The 19,296-nt window shown below is 43.7% G+C and overlaps 1 protein-coding gene across 3 annotated transcripts in view; it reads right to left on the reverse strand.

The window, feature by feature from the left end:
- Nucleotides 1-19,296, reverse strand: part of Cacna2d3 (calcium voltage-gated channel auxiliary subunit alpha2delta 3) — an 818,761-nt gene that overhangs the window by 152,198 nt on the left and 647,267 nt on the right. For all 3 annotated transcript variants that reach the window (XM_055612383.1, XM_055612382.1, XM_055612381.1), the window contains 7 exons: nt 18,027-18,110; nt 9,395-9,466; nt 9,069-9,130; nt 7,657-7,724; nt 3,936-3,981; nt 3,686-3,783; nt 1,110-1,203 (listed from right to left, as the gene is read on the reverse strand). In XM_055612383.1, coding sequence (XP_055468358.1) covers nt 1,110-1,203; nt 3,686-3,783; nt 3,936-3,981; nt 7,657-7,724; nt 9,069-9,130; nt 9,395-9,466; nt 18,027-18,110 — 524 coding nt within the window. The remainder of the gene's footprint in view (nt 1-1,109; nt 1,204-3,685; nt 3,784-3,935; nt 3,982-7,656; nt 7,725-9,068; nt 9,131-9,394; nt 9,467-18,026; nt 18,111-19,296) is intronic.

The raw sequence follows: 19,296 nt of genomic DNA on the forward strand, positions 1-19,296 counted from the left end.
AATAATAATAATAATAATAATAATAATAATAATAATAATAATAATAAATACAGCATTATAAAAAGAAATTCTAAAATCTCTACTCTGACCCTCAAGGCCAAGGACCACCCAGCCTACTGCAGCACCTTGTCATCACCTGACACTATTTCCTGCCTCCCACCCTCCACATTTCTCAGCAACCTCAAATTCTTCACCTATGTGGAGCATTTTCTCACCTCATGGCTCTGGCTCCTGCCAGTTCACCTTCCTGAAGTTCCCAATGCCCCTTGACTGGTGCTGTCTCCCCATCTACTCCATGTCTTGCCATCATCTACCTGTCTTTACGCTGGTCTTCTCTCCAATTACCACATTTACCACACAAGCCAGGAGGGCAATGACCACATCTTCTGTCTGGGTTACCTCTGCTTCCCTACTGCCTGGCTAGTACACACACACACACACACACACACACACACACACACACACACGATGCATGAAAGCTTGAATGGCAATGAAAGCAGAATGAGCAATAGATATAATAGAGAGGAAGGTAAAACCGAAGGAAAAAACTAACAAATAGGAACCTAAAGAGAATGAATACTGTACCACTTGAGAGAGCAAATAGTAAAAAATAATACAAGGATTAGCAGTCAGCACAGTTCTAATCCAAGTTTTTTACATCAACTTGAATTACCCTACCTGTACCCCCTCCTCCACTTCAGTATGAAACCACAGGGCAGTAACTGACACCCCACTGAAAAAGAGATCTCGCTTTCCCCAGGCTGTTCACAACCTCATGTGGCCTCCGCCCAAGTTCACTCCAGCCCACAGGGGGTGTGACAAGGCAGGAAGCTCCTTCTACCAACACTGCCCCCTCCGGAAGTGTCACCCTACCTCCACATACTGGATTTCATGTAATGTTAAAACTCAACAAATTACATGTCAAGCCCAGGAGCCTGCCATCCAAGCCTGTGCGGCTACTCAGCTCTAGCTTCTGTGGTTAGGAGCTTAGGGGAAAATTAAAGAACTTTAACACCAGGCGCCTAAAATGGTTTAGTTCCCTAAACCATAACCATACTTTGGAGCTTGTGCAGAAATGGCCACGAGGGGAGTTACATGCAGTCGCTTACTCTGACTTGTTGAGGGCCAGGCTGGTCCAATAGGCTTCAATAGGGGCGCTCACCACGGCATCAAAAAGGACTTCTTGGATCAATTCTTTGTCACCTGTTGGAAAGGACAGAGGAAAAGAAGGCTCTGGCTAGGCCCCAAAGAAGAGTACCACAGAGGTTCACTGGGGTGGGTTGTGGTGTCAGCTGGCTCCGTTCTTATCCAGGGTGTTGCTTAATGAGTTAACTTCCCACTGGCTGAAAATATAAAGCAGGGTGATAACCTGATATGCTGGTAATACCGCTGGGCCCCAAGCAAAGGGGCTAGACAGTAACAAGCAGCAGGGCTTAGATGTCCCACATTTCAGTGTTCTGCTCTCTCCTCCCAGTTCAGAGTTCATGCCAGGGCCAGCATGCTGCGTCCTAACGCTGGATACGGGAAGCCAGAGCTCCTGGCAAAGCTGGGCCCAGCCGTGCTGCCTCTGGCCCTCACAACGACCATCACTTTTCCAGCACTCTACATTCAGCAGGGTATGAGAACAGGGTACTGCAACTGATAATCATGGGAACACACAGAATGTGATTTCCTCCATTTAAGGCTTTTCCTCATTTTAAAGGGGGATAGCTGTCTCTATACAAAAGGCTACTGGGCAGAATTCTGTTGAAGAAGCTAAATGGTAGGAGACCATGAGTCTATGAGAGACTTCTTCGAGGCAGACCAGTAGGAAGGATGAAAGGTAAATACTATAAACAATTTCATATGTTGCCAGAAAGACAGTGCATAGGTTGAAAGGTGATTATACAGCAGAATCCTAAGGATAAGGCAAAGAAACTCAATGGGGAAAAATGATCCACACAAATAAGCTCCATATGAGGAGTAAAAGTGAGTTGTACATATATCTCTATAGTACACAATTATATGTAGTAACTCATATAATGTATTAGTGTATCTACAGCCTAAGGGTCCCTAATCTAAAGTGTTTGATATGAAAAATAGCTCAGATTTCCAACTTTGGGGATTTTATAATACTTGGCATACATACTGAGATAGGGGGCTAAGATATGGTATAATCACAAAATTCATTTTTTTTCATATATACCTCAAGCATAAAGTCTGAATATGACTGCAAACAACAAGGGAGTTTTCTGTATTTTGTGGTGTCGCTTTCATTGCTTAAACACTTTTTTTTTTTCCAATTTGGGATTTTGAAGTTTTGGATGGGGGCTGGTAAACTCTGTATATATGGTTTAATATACAGGATGTTGAAAAGAAAACCATACTCTGCTCACGGACACCTATTTGAACAGTGACAGTATAAGTAAGGTATGAGAATGATGAGCAAATGCAGGAAAGTCGCTCTTCGGGGGCTAGAGAGGGGACAGGGCAGGTATGTGCTAAGGCTCCAGTACTAGCTCTGTTGCACCTTCCTTAAGAAGCCCCCAAAGCAAACAACACAATATATGCAGCAGCTAAGTGGTCGTTAAAAGAAGGTGAATTCAGAGCTGGTGAAACAGCTCGGCTGCTCTCCCAAAGACTCTGGGTTTGATCCTGAGCACCTACATGGTGGCTCCCAACCACCTGCAAGTACAGTTTCAGGTCTCCCACGCACTCTTCTGGACCCCTTCAGCACCAGACACTCAGGTAGCACACGGGTATACATGTGGGCAAAACACCCATACACATGAAAAATAATGTTTTTAAGATAAACTTAATTTAAAAATGTATTTTCATAGTCTCTCTATGCTTGAGGTATGTCTTTTTAATATATTAACAAGTTCAAAGAAATGAAAAGTCAGATTCATCTGCCGCCCATCTGATTCTTTTCCTAACAGAGGATGACCCTGAAATCAAGCCCTGCCCATGAAACTGTCAGTGTGCAGCTGGAGAATCTCTGCACACCTCTGCCGTGATGGCTATGGTTAGTCTGTAAGACACCACACATCAAACAGGTTTCCCATCGTTGATAAGCGATGCTCACTGAGGAGGGTGCAGGTGTCATGCTTCTTTTTGGTGACTTCCTCTGTTCAGGGAGCAGCTACTGTAACTATCATGTAGAGAGAAGTGTCTGCTCCTTTCTCAGGAAAGCATTCAAAGCAATTGCTCTTGGGTGGTACATACGGGTTTCCTGCCTACTCCTACAGTCTTGAGCCATTTATTTCTCACAGAGCATTTCCAAAAAGAGACTGTTAGGAGTGGAAGAAGAGTGGACAGGTGCTGGTTGTACTGTCTACTCTTGGGGAACCATGAGAGTAGGTAATGACCTCCCAGGGGAGAACTCTTTGGCCAGCCTGAGTTCCTTATCTGTAGAACAGGGGGCTGGAAAAGCAGAGATGTGTAGTCTCTGCCTGCCATTATCATCTTCATCTTACCCAATTACTTAACTAGGTGGCTTGGGAGTGTAGACTCAACACGATTAAGAATACTATGTTCATTCACCCACATGATTTCTCATATTTCCTATAGGAAGAGACTTGGCTGGGTATAGTATGATTGACAATCTTTAGAAAAGCAAAGCTGCTCTTGAAACCTGAGGGTCCCCAATGACCTGTAGCTTCTGTCCCTCCCCACACCCACAGGCATGCTTTGAGAGCCCACTCACATTGAAGCAGAGGCTCTTTGCCTTTGAGGTAGAGTTTAATAGCTTCCAGCTGAGAAAGATGGCGGTGCTCTGGGTGCAGGTCAGTGTTGCAGTAGGACCTAAGAATATGACAGGGTCCCAAAGGAGAACATATAAATATTCATGGCGTCTTCTCCCCGACCATTTGCGTTTGGACCAGGAAAACCGGGTAAGATGGCAAATAAATAGACAACAAAGAGGGCAACAAATTCTGAAGTTGATGGACTCTTACCATTCATCTGCCAAGGACACATCAGGATGTTCTAAGTCATGCAGGCCTGGAACACAATGAAAAGTATTACTGAGTAATCATCACTCTTCCCATCTTCCTGTAGACCTCAAATATTCTAAGATGGTACTTGTGAGGGGCTGGGTTCACAGTAGATATCAACCCCAAAGGGATATGTTGGAGAACAAAGATTCTGGGCTTGTGTAAAAAGTTACCCAGACATCTAGACAACCATTTTACCCCACTGTGGCCAGCACTGCCATATTCCCTTGCCTTTAATCCCAGAGGAATCTCAACTTCATGAAAATGAAGGCCGTTTCTAACAGGATGGCTAGGAGGACAAATTCTAGAGCTAAATGACATCTGAACTGAGAACTCGGCCAGGCCATTTAACCCTGTGTGATGCTGACAGGTCTACTTCTCCATATTTTCTTCATGCATAAGGCCAGAATGCTGTAGTCCCTACTTCACATAGTTGTGAGGGTGAAATTATATGTTGAATGATATGAGATTGTCAAGACTCAATTATTTTCAAGCAGCAAGAAATGCTAGTAGTTGTTGCAGGATCTTAAGTGAAAGTGAGTCATTTGTCTAGAAAAGTAGTTAGTAGAGCGAGTGGAGGCTGGCACGGAAGCTAGGAATTTTACTGAATACTCCAGACTTCCTGATATGTGCTATGGTTTTGATATGGTTTGTTTTCCAAGGGAGTAGTGTGTTTGTGTGTGTGTGTGTGTATGTGTGTGTGTGTGTGTGTGTGTGTGTGTGTGTGCTGGAACTTGACCCCCCCCCATGAGACAGCTTGAGAGGGTGAGAATTTTTAAGAGTAGGGCTTAATGAAAAGTGATGTATAAAATACTAGATGTACCAAATAATATTGTTCAGTTCTATAGGAAGTAAGCTGTTAAACACTGGTTTATGTACCATGGAAATATGTCAACCTTTGTGTTATATCATCTTTCCTATCCAAGAAATATCCTCAAAACCTCTACAAGATGGTTAAATGTAATAGTGATTAGTCCTTAGGATAATCAGTCTTTATTGTCTGTCTTTCTTTCTCTCTGTCTCTCCCCCTCTTTCCTTCCTTGTTTCTCTCTCTCCTCTCCTTCTCTCCCTCTCTCCCTCACATCCTTCTTCCTTCATTTCCTCACTTTCTTCAATATTTTTCCTAAGGCATATACAAGTCTATGATAGATGCTGAGAGTATCTCAATGCACCAAGCAACTTTCCTTCCTAGAATGTAACTTCTAGTGACAGGAGAAACACAGATAAAAATTGGATTTGTACATATAGCCTATCAGTTGGTAGTGGCAGAAAAGAAAGCATTGTTAGGCAGGGCAAAACTGGAAGGCTTCACTCAGAGATTTGCTTCAGCTCTATTTATGGTAGTTAGGGAAAGCTTCACAGACAAAGCAAGAGCCATGTGTGGCAGGCTGGTTGCAAGGAGAGTGCTCCCTACAGGAGTGACAAGTGCCAAGGCCTGGCTGGGGGATGTTCTTTCCCAGGATGCTGAGTTGAGGTGTCAGTCCTATTTCCTTTTCTCATGGCAGTTTAATCAGCCATCCTCCTGAGAAGCTCTCTCTGCCCCAGTCTCCCAGGCCTCACAAATGAGACCTGAGGAAGGAGTTTCACTATCATTTCTTCTCTGAATTCTTGGATAGCAAACAAATGTAAATTTTTTCCCTAGTCCTTTCCTTTCTGATTTTGATAAATTTTTAAAATAAAACCATACCCAGAAAAGCAGAGGGTAATAACATTCACCCAATTTATTCAGTAATCACTGTGTATAAGTACATAAAAGAAGCAACATGTCAAAGAAGATCCTGAAAAGACACAACATTAGAAGGAAGACCAGCTCAGGCTTCAATCTTCAACGCTGTTTTTTAGGCTGCAGGACACTGAGATAAACCCTCAGCTCTGACCCCTTATAATTTTGAGTAAATCTTCCTGTTCATTATCTTGGTACAGTCAGCATTGGCAAAGCATGTGGAGAGCACATCCATCCAGTGGAGGAGCCTTCCTACCTACAGAACCCCTGAAATATGGAGGCCATCCTCAAAAAGCTTTGCGCTCCAACAACAGAAAGGAGCTATGACCAGGCCAAAGCTCTCACAGCTTTTGGCTAGCAGCCTCTGGAAAGCAGCTTTCCTGGGCTCTTCTACTCAGCGAGCTGACAGAGCTGAGTCCTTTTATTTACAGAGGACCCACGGAGAGAAAGATCTGATCTCATTTGTGTGGATAACCAGACACTCGCCCCCTTGCTGAGCATTCAAACTAATTTCTTGCTTAGTTCTGAAATTCTCTCATTGTGACGGCTCAGCCTAACAGCTGTGGAACACACAAGAAGAAGATAGTGACCATAGAAATGGTCCCAAAGATCGCAAAGACAATTGTGTGCAGGAAAGGAAGCCAGAGCAGAAAACAGGATGGAGGGAGTGTTTGATGGAAGGAAGGAAGGAAGGAAGGAGTGGGGGGGGAGGAAGGAGGGAGAGAGTGAAAGACAGAGAAACACACAGAGAGACAGACAGACAGAGAGACAGAGACACACAGGAGGGAAGCAAGGGAGAGACAGGCTAAGGGACAGTTACAAATGATTCCAAAGCCCTCTCTTTCTGTTCTCACAAGTAATATTTTTTTTTCAGTTTAATCTCATGGCTTAGACATGAATTTTATTGCTTCAGGGGCACTGATGCCCTCAAAACTACACATAGCCCATAGAACTAGAAAATTCTAGAAATTGAAGTGTGGCTTTTAAGACCACATCCTTCAGAGTATATCTGTTCCAGGTCACAAGGTCAACTCATGTTCTCTTATGTATCTTTAAGAAGAGACACCACATGTTTGGCTCTTGGATGGGTATATCCTTGCTTCTGCCCAGAACCCAGTGGACCCTAACACCCCTCCCCCCAAACCCCTTCTACTGTTAGACATTTAGCTCCTTGTCAGATAAAACTCAGTGCCTGGGAAACATTTCAGGGACAGTTGTCAGATGGACCTGACCAAAAGGCCAGTTAAACAGGTGCCTTCTCAAAGCCCTTTATAGACTAGAAGCCCCTTGAACACCATGTTCACCTAATTCCAAATGATCAAAAATATCAGAAATGGGTACTATTAGCATTAGTGGGTTGCTGGTGATGTCAAGGATGCTTTCTGTGACAGCAACTTTACACTTTACAGCTTTAAGATGCCTGAGGTTTATAGGAGTCACTGTGCACCTGTGCTTTATGAAGATGGGCAATCTTAGAGTCACATGACCCTGCCTCTACCTTCCAACCACTGTCAATCTCTTCAGTAGTCACATTGCTCTTGAGCAAAGGATAACATAAAACCAGTAATATGGGGGGCTCAGCCATGTTGAAAGCAAAGGCTTCCAGATCTTTCTTTGCATTGTTTCTCCTTTGACTTGAGTTTTTACGTTAATTTAGTTCTTCCTCTAACACTGAACGTAATGAGAGAAATAAAGGTGGTATGAGCTTCCTATAATTGGCCTCCACAACTTTATGGATAAAAGAATATAATAAAGCCAGCCACTGGTTAGGGTTCCCACCATTCAGAAACCCACACAAAACTGGCAAGAGCAGAAACACCAAGAGGGCAATGATTTGAGTCAAATGCCCAGAACACTAGCCAGAGGCTTGAAGGTCACACAGGCTTCAGTTCTCTCAGAGTTGGCTCTGGGCCTTCTTCCCCACACCTAAGGATGTGCCAACTCAAGTTTGCTCCTTACCTTCTTCAATGGTTACATTCCCTCGGAAGAAGTATTTCCCATGGCCCCTGGAGAGCGCCACACCTAAACTGTGCAGAGAGACAAAGCAAACCTTGAAGTCTAGAGCATTGACTGGAATAGACTTGTGGGCTAGCATTTTTTTTTTAATTTTCCATTTTCACATTTCCATTTCATGTTCTGTAAACAATTTTTCCAACAGTTTATTTTCACAAACCTCACTGATTATAGTGGGTGTTGGTTTTTCTTAGGCTCAAGCAGCTGCTTCAAAGTCATCTCTGATTGGAAATGCCAGCGGCAATTGGCTGCTGTTGTGTTTGCAAGATTTGTGGCCAACAGCTTGTCCCTCCAGGAAGCCCTCCCCTGGATGTCCTCCCAAGGCCACACACCCTGCTCCTGCTACCACCTTACACACCTCTGCTCTCATCTTAGAGATTCCCAGACCCCAGAGAAACTGACCCCTTCTCCAGGGCAAAAGCTAGAACTCCAGTGATACTCAAAGGCAGCAGCATGACCAGATGGCTGGCTCCTTAGCTTGGTGCTTCCTAGTCTAACAGCTTTTCCACATTCTTATTAGCTTGATTTAAGTGCCTTTCTCTTTTGGCCTAAAGTAAGAGACTTTTTTTTTTTTTTTTAAACAGGCCCTTCCTTTGGCAAAGGCATTTAGTGGCTCATGTTTTTCTTGATTTCTCCTGGTTCCAAAGTGCATCTGCTACAATTCTTGGCAGTGGGTGACAATAATGCTAGAATTTACTTTCCAGATTAACTTATACTAGCTAAACACCCCCCCCCACAACTCAGAAAAATACCAGCCCAGGAACATAAAGCAACTCTACTAAAATAAGGTTGTTGGTTTTTTTTTTCCCCTACAAATCACAAAACAACATTGAATTAACAGTAGCAGGCAACTTTAGAATGTTCCATATATATCTAAAAGCAGGCCATGAAGCAAAGTCTTTTTTTTTTTTTTACTGTAACAGAGAGACAACACAGAAGGACATTCAGAAAATTTGAAACAGAAGCACAAGGTGGGAATGAAATGCCACCTGCAGGATTACTGGGCTATGAAAATAAAAGGTGAAATGGGTCTTACTTAGGAAGTAGCAGGTGAGACGGTCAAGAACCTGGTGACCCTCTGAACTGGTATCCCCACCCTCCGTGGGAGCCTTGGATAATTTGTGTTGGGAATGGGATGCGAAGCTGTGGCAAATGGATGGGCTGTTTGGGGGGGGGGGGCTGAACCATCTTCCCCCTTCTAGCACAAAGACAAAAAGCAGCCTGGGCAAAGCCCCTTCCTCACTCTTTCCAGCCTTTGGGCAGGGTGTTTGTTATCCTCAGATGGTGAGAGGCCAGCAGGTTGGGTACAAACACACTGATAGGTCTGATGGAATGTCCATGATTATGGTCAGCTCTACCTGAAAGGAGTACCCTTGATGTCTGTGTAATAGTAGTCATTTGTCATCACCAAAACCCGTTTCTAGATCAGGGGGAAAAGTCATAGAGAAAAGAAAACACAGTTAGTCTGCTAGATGACGTTTTTCAGAAATCAACACAAATAAATGGACACACTATGATCTGGTTAATAATAGTACTACATGAATCTTGTTTGAGATAAGTAAAGACGAGAGAGAAATGAGCTCAGCGAAAGATATTTATTCCAGATAGGACCTTCAAAGCTATTTTTTTTTCCACAGTGGTTTATTTTAATGAAGTGGCAAGAATGTTTGAAAAAGAAAGGTACCCCTTTGTCCACGGTCTTCTTCACCTCCATGGAAAATTTCCCTGTCTTCCGATTCACCATGGCATTCCGTAACTAGAACAAAAAAAAAAAAAAAAAAAGAAAAGAAAAGAAAAGAAACCGCAAGTTAATGCCTCCTTGGGTTTCTGTGCCATTTGGTGCCTAGCCACAGAGTGCCCTGGACAAAGCCCAGCCAGGGCTCCCCACCAACCCTTCATGTTTCTACAGATAAGGCTGCATTGTCACATGCAGAACTCTAAATCAGTCCCCCAGGAAAGACACCAGCTCCTCTGCCACTCCTGGACAATGGGAGGGGATAAAGCAGGACAAATGGCTTTCAACTCTGATTTGGGGTACACAAGTGAACCCTTGCTCCTCTGCTGCTCCTGGGCAATGGGAGGGGGTGAACAAATAGCTTTCAACTCTGATTTGGGGTACATAAGTGAGCCCCTGAGGGGCAGCAACAAGAGAAGCCGCAGGATGTTGATGAGTCCAGAGGTCAGAGAATGAACTCCAGACAATCTGCTAAAACTATCAACAAATGAGAATGTCTCTGGGGGACAAGTTGGTTTTCAGAAAGGGTACCGATTTGTCATGAAGAAATCATTTTTCAAAGATAATCAAGTTTAAAGATGTTTTTCTAAACAGTAGTTTAAAAGATTGGGGGGCACTGGGGAGACAGTAACTCTTTCCATAGCATGAATCAGCTTCAGATGCTCACCCAATTAACAGCCTCGCTGACAAGACAGGGAACAGTGCTGACCCTGCCTCTGAGTTTTGGAGGTCCCATCTTGGAAAAGTAAGCCTGGTTCGCCTCCCCTCCCCCGCCTGGCTGACCTCATCTAATTACCTGTGGCCTTCCATGAGTTCAGAGGAGGACAGCAGACTGGGTGATGAAGGATGTGCCTTCATGGGCAGCAAGGGGACGTGACAGGAAAGACCATTTAATGGGATGGGAACAAAGGCTGACTGACGTGCCAGTTCACAGGGAACTATTCTTTCTCTGTCTGCGCTTCAGATTTTTGTTTGGCTTTTTGTTTTTAATTTCTTTCCTTTGAGGATCTTGAGTAAGATGGGGCTGATAGAAAACTACAGGGCTTGCAAGCACCCCCAAATTTGATTCAGGACTGTCTAGATTTGGGCTCACATTCCTATCTTCTGTGAGAGAGAGTAAAAGCATAATTTTTAGCTGGAGGCATGTATAAAATAAAACATATATTTTAACTTTAGATATTTTTTAACAACACATAATGGGCATTTCTGGAAATATTTTCCCATTTTAACTTTTGTGGTTTTGGATGGAGAGAGCCGGGCCTAATTAAGTCTACTTTCTGACTTTTAAGAAAGAGCTCGATTTATCTTCAACATGGTTTCCATTTTTCCTCTTTCTGGTGCCTGCCTAAAGCCATTTGGGACCTTCCCCTCTCAAGTTCCCCAGGCAAGTTAGCGATTAGGTCAGCCTCGCCTTGCCAACCCACCCCCACCCCACCCCCGACTCCGGGCAGCAAAGAACAATTAGCATGGGGCAAGGGAGGGCCCACAAGGCAAGAGTCACTGATGCTTTCTGGAGGTAAAGGCTTTGATAGTTATTCTGGTCTTACAATGAAAATAACCTCTCCTTCACCAGCACCTCATTGTGGGGAAGGACAGAAAGCTGTCACTTAGGAACAGGCTCTAGAGACAGGACGGCACGATCATGGGCAGATCGATGCTTTCTCAGTGCATCAGTTTCCTCTCCTGCCAAACAGAGCTGAGCACGGCCCCAATCTCATACGGTTGTAGTAAGAAGCAGATGGGCAGCAAGCAGAGGAGTGCCTGGTACACACTAACTGTTCTCCATGTCTCTGTCCTCAGCACCACTCTTATCACTGGCATTGTCGCCCTCTTTGGCACAATCATCTTCCTCACCTGTATGTGGTACCACATGCCTCCTGCCAGCTAAAAGAATCAGAAGCAAAGCTCAAGTTGGCTGAACACCGATGTCCAACCGCTCTCCAACATTCCTCCAGCGGCTTTGACTATGAGCTACATGGAAAATGCACCTTGTGCTGAGGGTGCCTTTGCACTTCCTGTCTCCATAGGTTCCCTTTCCTTTCTTCACTGGTCAGAGCCTACTGGGTAGATTTTGTGACATGTCCCCTATCTCTGCGGATTTTCAGTTACTGCTCCTAACTCCCTGTGAGCTGCATAGACTGAAAAGGGACTGCAAGGGGTGTCAGGGACCCCAAGTTAGCTAGGATCTCCTCAATGACACATGAGCCATTCTTTGATCTCCCTATGCCTCCATGTCTTTTCCTCCCTTTGTCCAATCAAAAATGACCCTGAATGAAGCCACCGAGACCCAAAACTCCTGTCAGGTGCTTTCTAAGCTGTAGTCATCAGACTATTGGGAAGCTCACATTGCTGATTGCTATTGCTGACTGAGTTCTACCTGTGGATCTGACACTAATTCTAAATTGTACAGACTATCTTCCATGTTTCTATTTCTGTACCTACTTGACTGGAGGAGAAACTGAGGTCTTGGACTAAGAAGCTTACCCAAGTAATCACAGGCTCTCTAACCCTGAAGCCCAAACTCCTGGGCTGTAAAGATCGCTCAGTGATTAGGATTTCATACTACTCTTGCAGAGGATGTGGGATTAGTCCTTAGTACCCTCATTGGGCAGCTCCTAACCACCTATGACTCCTGCTCCAGATGTTGTGATAGTCTTTCCTGGCTTCAAAGGGAATTCTCATGCATGTGGTACACATAAACACACACACACACACATACATACACACATGCACACAAGTTCCTAACCTCTGCTACTTAAATCAGAAGATAAAACTATCTCATCATTAATATAAAAGTATCTATTGTGTTTTACTTGCTTTTTCAAAGAACAAGTTTCAGAAACTGACTACAGCATGCTCTATGGTTTTACCTTCCCAATAGCTCTTCTACACACTTCAACCCTGGGACCCAGAACCCATGAGGAGGTCGTATTCTGGCCTCCTCATTATCAGAGAAGGGAAGAGACTAATGGTTGACATGCACTTTGTGAGGCTGGAACATTCTAGAAAAGTCAGTCTTCTATCTTAATGGGCTGTGCATTTCAAAGGATTCCTTGCACGTAATCATGGTAGAAGTCAGTGGTACCCACGCATTAGAGACGTCCCCAGAGCTCAGACTGGAGTGATGAGCAAGAACAGCCCCACAGGGAGTGGGAAAGGCATGGCCATTGGTGCTGCTCTGAACAGCCTTTGAACTTGCCACTGCCTGGATTTGTAATCATTAACAGCTGGAAAGAATGAAAATGACTTGGCAAAGGAAAACTTTCAAATAATTTTTTGTATGTCTGTATATTAGGTGATTATACCGCCATTAAAAATCACATGCCTAGATGCTTGACTTAACACACCCAAAGAAAGGCATTTCAGGGATGTCAATGGTGTATGGCACCTTTTTGTTTTCTGTCAGATGCCAGACATCTTTCAGTGTGATATGCAGTGGCTACAGAGTCATCTTTCACCAATATTAGATGAATAACATAAAAGGCAAACCTCCTCCAGGGATCTAAAAATTCAGCCACTGATTACCCTCTCCAGCTCTTGTGATAAACCCTGATACCTAGCTCACATGTGATTCCCTGGAGCTCTTAGGGATCATCAGTTTGTGGGGTCCATCAAAGAACCTGTTTTTGGTACTACATTCCAGTTAAGACTGGGTGCTCATTCCACTAGAGGCCTGCTGCTCTTCCCTCTGAGGCAGGACCCACTGGGGAAAGCTTTCGCAAGAGGTGTCGTGGCAACTGTAGGTTGTGCCTCATTACATAAGGACAGTTCGTTCTTCTTTTAGTGAATTCTTGTCTGTGTTAGGAAGGGGCTTTTAATTTCCAGAGGTACAGGTAGCCTGATCTTCTAATCCCCTACTTTTATAAGTTACCTAACCAAGCCTGCAGATATAAGCTATGTGGGAGGGGCCAGGTAAATAGATGTTTCTTTACTTAAAAAGCATTCAACCTATATGTGAAGATAACCGGCACAGAGGGCACCAGCCATAAATCCTCTTCTTATACATATCTTCTTGAGCTCTCTAGGTGTCCAGGTTCAAGGGATCAAGCATGAAATTCAAAAAAAAAATGAAAATTGTGTAAAGAAGAATAAAACATGAAACCAAAAGCTTTGGGAATATGTGCCCTAAGGTCTCAATATGTTTCAGTGTGAGACACTCATAGGGCTTTGGGAAGAAAGAACTCTGGAGAAGCTTTCCAAGACACTCATCATGTGAATTAGTATGGGCTTCCCGAGGGCTGTAGGAGAAAGGCTTACATTGCAACAGCATGGGATCCATTCAGGTTAGAGAAAGAATCCATAGTGTCGTGGCTGCATCATTGATAAGAAGTTCAGAGCAAGGTAGTCAGTCCCCATTCTATGGGCAGTTAGTCAAGGTTGTAGTAAAATAAAATACATGTCCTGGTCAAACCACAGCCAGCTCCAAAGACACTTATATTTTACAAGGAACTCTGCACAATCTTAAGTCTTTTGTGATTTTCTCCCATGAGTGGGCTCTTTCCTGAGGTGGCATACTGTCACTTGACTAACCAACTAGTCAGAATTCCCCACATACATTCAACTAACAGTTGAAACTAAATTGAATTTGTTCCAATTGGATGAATGATTTACATGCAGCCCCTTTCCAAAGCAGTAAAACTTCACTTACTGACTTCTGGAAGAATCCTTGATCAGCATTACCTAACCCAGAGATTAGATGGGTTAGATGAATATGGTGACTGTTGAATACCAGGAAAGAGTGTATTTGTCCACCATGTTTAGTTCACTAAGAGGCAAGAAAGGCTCCCCTTTTGTGCTCAAAGAGCCCACACCGCCATAGCAATGAACACTTACTTTGTAGTTACTGTGTAAGAACTCACCACATTTATGGGGTGCCAAATGCAATCTTCAAGGACTCTGGAACTCTAGGGCTTTTTCCATGGCACACACTAAAGTGGATGTGTCAAGGGCACAGCTTAGAGGATGAGATAGCCTGATGTGTGCCTTTGAAATGGCCCCCATAGGCTCATAGGGAGTGGCACTATGAGGAGATGTAGCCTTAAGAAAGTACATATGGCTTTGTTGGAGAAACTGGGTCACTAGGAGGTGGGCCTTGAGGTCTTAGATGTTCAAGACAGGCCTAGTGTGGCTCACTTGCTCTTTCGGAGCCAAATGTAGAACTCTTAGCTCTTCCTCCAGTAACCATGTCTGCCTGCATGCCACCATGCTTTCTGCCATGATAATAACAGACTAAACCTCTGAAACTATAAGCTTGTCCTGATTATATATTTTCCTTTATAAGAATTGCCGTGGTCATAGTGTCTTCACAGCAATAGAACACCAAACAGCTAGTCAGAATTCTTCCTCAGGAAAGAGCCCACTCATGAACGAAAAGCACAAAAGATTTGAAATTATACAGTTCCTTGTAAAATATCAGTGTTTTTAGAGCTGAATGTGGTTTGACCGGGACATACTATGACGTATGTGACCAGGACAGATTGTGACATAATTCCTATGTCTCAGTTCCCTTAACTGTAAAATAGGCATAGATACCTGACAGGACTGCAATAAGTCAGGTCATCATTTATACCAGGAAGGCGGTACTATGTAGAAGAAAAGTTTCTTATTTGGTAGCTACTGTTACTTATGTGAACCTTTGCTATTTATAGAAATAATTGTGTTCACTGTGGAAAGTTCAGCAATGACTAAAACGTAACAGGAAGAAACTGAAAATCATCCTTAACATCTCCAGTAATTTCAGCTGTTAAACCATATTCACACAAATGATAAAAAAGACTCATCAAGTCGTTTATATGTATTTGTGCATACAAAAGCTCACAAACACACACACACACACACACACACACTTATATAAAACAGTAATACTCAAGGAAAAAGAGACTCAATTTTGAGTTGGGAAGAACATGGGAAGGGTGGAAAGAAAATGGCTAGGAGGGGCTGAAGGAAGGAAAAGAAGGAGGGAAAACAAAAACTAAAAAGAGTATTGAGATAACTTTTGTTTTCCAGAGGTGATCCTCACTGGTGACTAAGACATAGCTGGCATATGGGTCCCAAAATAATCTAGCTTTTCACAGTAACTGACATGAGGCCTAACTTGTCCTATCATGACAATAAAAGTCACAAATATACTCCTCTATGTGGTCATCTTTTCTCTTGTGTGTGTGTGTGTATGTGTGTGTGTGTTTGTATGTTTGCATGTGTATTTGTATAGGGACATATGTGTACAGGTATATGTATACATATACATATATATGTGGGCAAGTGGTTGTACATATGTGTGGGAGAAGGAGGCCACAGTTTAAAGTTGGATTTTGTTCCTCAGAACAGGATTTCTTGCTGGAACCCCCTAGGCTAGATCAAGGTCCACTTCCCCAATATTGAAATTACAACTGGATTTGTACCATCCATGCTCAGATCTTTACATGGGTTCTGGGATCTGAACTCTGGTCCTCATGTGTGCCCAACAAGCACCTTACCAACTGAGCCATCCTTTCAGCCCTTTATTTTAATTTTGACCAGGCTATTTTACAATTTTTAAAATGATGTGTGTGATATTGCATCATATCTTGGAAGGATTCAGGGTATAGACTATAAGTGTGCTCACCAAATTGTCCAAGAGCCTTGCTGTTCATGAGAAACAGGATTCTCAGTCAGTTTCTCTGCATCCAGGCAAACCTCGCTGCCACCACCCAGTAAGCTCTGCTTCCACGGTCCTTCACATGTTTTGTCTTGAACCCTGCTCTTAGTTTCTTATTTACTAGCTCTCACAGCAACACATGGGTATGTGGGTCTCTGTGCATGCCACATAAGAATGTGTTTCACAGATTTCCTAAATTCTCCAGTCACTGGGGTACAGATACACAGGAGAGATGGTGGCTTGGGTTTTCCTATGACAAACACATTGATATTAAAAGAACTCACATTTCAAGTGCCTTGGGATTCTTGCTGCAAGAAACCCAGAAAAAAGATAGCTAAATGCCAATTTGTACAAAAGAACAATATTGGTCTCATCTGAGAAATGGTAACTCTGAGAGGAGACACTCAGAATTCAGTCCTATTGATCAGATGACAGTGAAGGGCATTCTGGGAATCATAAAGGGAAATGTGATAAGGAAATAAAAATCAGTTTTGAACCATGAATAGCAAAAGGATATGTTCACTCACAAAACAAAACAAAAAACAAAACCTAGCTGGACACAGGGAATAACAACAGTGAGATGAGCAAGAAATGGGCTAAAGTTGCAGGTGAAGGAGGGTGAGAGTTTGCCTGCCCCTGAGAGTGGGGACTTGGGAAGTAAGGGTTAGTATGACTAAGTTTGTCTTCCTTTGTGGTAAACAACAGAAAAGATGAAGCATCACACCTATGGAAAGGTCCAGCACTTCTGGGAAGAAAAGGAAAGGGTCCAGTGAGGTCAAAACAGAGCATAGGAAAAGGTAAAGACAGAAGAGAAAGAAAGCAGAGGTTACTCTGCAAAAAACCATGGAAAGAGTTAGCAACTGTTACCATTCCCACAATCTTCACTTATCCACACAATGGTGTAAGCACTATTTTGCCTTTCAGTCTATCACTATGGTTAACCCTCAAGCATCCTTGAGGGCAGCCATGAGATGCAGCAGTAATGGCCCCACACTAGAAATAGACAGGTGAATTGTGGGTCCTGGTAGTACAGATGTCCACACTGGTGCTAGAGTTGGGCCAAGCACATAAAGTGCAGTTTATTCCAAGAACCCACTAGGATCCTGGTCACAATGGTTGAGGGATAGAAGACAGGAAACTCTTTCTGCTCTTTGAATCCACATGATGTCAGAGCAGTGGCAGGTAGGAAAAAAATTAAGTGGATGAGGCAGTAGCTTTTATTGAATGGCAACTTTATTTTGTCTGAGTTTGGGCTTAACAAGACAGTGCTAGGTTAAATTTCTATAACAGAAATGGTTTTTGCATTTTATAGGCAAGGGAGAAAAACCTGAGCTTTCTGCTAGCTGAGACCATTCAGGGACCAGAGGCTATGAAAACAAGGAAAGCACCAACAAGGGAACTATGATGCCAGCCCTGTTTCTATAAAGCAAGAGGAGATAGTCTGGGATGTCAAATGGCTTCCTTCAACATCCCATGGGAAGAGTAGAGGCACAGGAAATGAGAATTGGGGTGGAGGTGAAGGTTGGGGGTGGGAGGCTGACCACACATGGGGAAAGTGGGCCTGGAAAGCCCTCTGGTGCACTTCAGAAACACGAGCTGTGTCCAGGTAGACCTAACAGTTCCCTCTGTCTATGTGGAAGCCTGTCTTATTGGCCTGTAGACGGCCTGTCCTTGTAGTTACTGGGGCTCTTACTGCCCAGCCAGAATCCTCTGAAGGTGGTAAGGCAAGCCCTAACTATTGTAAGGTGGGATTCAGCTGCGGAGGAAACCAGAGCCTGTTGGGCACAGGTCCAGCAACTGGCAAGAGAGCTATACAACTCCAACTATAATGGGAGAGGGGGGTGTCTTGTCTTCACGGCCCTCTGCTGTCCTCCAGACAGCTTCTGGGCCGTCCTTTATGATCAACAGAGTCCTGGCCAGGAGGGCCTGCCAAGGGCCACTTACCACATCATCCCTGTCTTCCCACTCAACTTCAGAGAGATCCACGCTGCTGTAGTTAGGTTTCCTTCGCTTTTTTCCTTCTTCATACTAGCAGACGGAAGAAGAGAAAGACAAATGGTGGTGAAGTCATCAACTAGGGCATCTTTATCTTCCTAGGACCTGTTTGTTCAGTGGGGACGGTGAATAAACAACAGCTACCAGTGAAAAGCCCGGTGGGTGACAATACAAGAATTTTAATGACAGCTATGGCCATAGGTATTTCCTCCAAGTTGGAGAATATAGAGGTCAATTCTTTGCATGACATGAATTTGCCTACAGAATTCTTTGGCTCTGAAATGCCAGGTGCAGAGAATATTTATCTTTCCCTTGGATACAATATGAGAAGAGTGGGGAGACCCATCTCTATTAAGAAGCTGATGAGCCAGCTCTTCCTGGCAGAGGAAAGCGCTTCCTATACACAGCTATCAAAATCTTGACCTTTCACCTAAGCTTCATAAACTTCCTGTCTCAAACCTCCTCCAGTCTCCTCAGCTAAGAAGCAGAATTTTGGTTTCCACGGTTGGACTTGCGCTCACCTCCCTGAGAATGCACTCAGAGACCTTCTGTCTGCTACTGGCCATGGCAGTGCTGAGCTAAGCACAGTTGCTTCGCCTGAAGGAGATGTGCATGTCGGGACTCACTGCCAGATTTAATGGCCATTAGGGCATGTCTCCGGAAAAGCTGATGAGTGTTTTAATCACCGGAGAGTGGTTTCACTCTCCCCCCCTAAATCACTGGTGTTAGTCACCCAGCAAGTGTAACCATTTTATCGAGCGGACATTCTTGCATCTGGATGCTTGTGTGTCTAGGCCTCTACTGTTGGTTATTGGATTGTTTATAAGGTAGGAAAGTCTGCCCTCTGCTGCAGGCTAAGGATAAGCAAAAACTTCAGAAGTTCTGAAGGTAATGTTCATAGTACACTGACAAACGTGTCCATAAATACAAGATGCATGCACAGAGATGTACCCATTTCTTTTCTGCTCTTCAGCTCCATCCTGTTTTGTTTAAATAATAAAACTAAGCAAGTTGCAGGCTCAGTCTACACGTCTTAGGAGCTGAAATTGCCTTTTTAGACATGGGTTGGTGATTGAAGAGGCAGTTACTGAAGGTACTCCAGATACAAAGGAAAATTCTTTGGCTGTTTAGAACCAAAAATGTCCAAAGTGGACCTCAGTGTCCAGAAGGGGCAATTCTCATATCACTGTGGTACCAAACAGTGCCAAACATTGCTCCT

Source organism: Psammomys obesus, unplaced genomic scaffold (genome assembly GCF_907164565.1).
Source record: "Psammomys obesus unplaced genomic scaffold, mPsaObe1.curated_primary_1811, whole genome shotgun sequence".
NCBI lineage: Eukaryota > Metazoa > Chordata > Mammalia > Rodentia > Muridae > Psammomys > Psammomys obesus.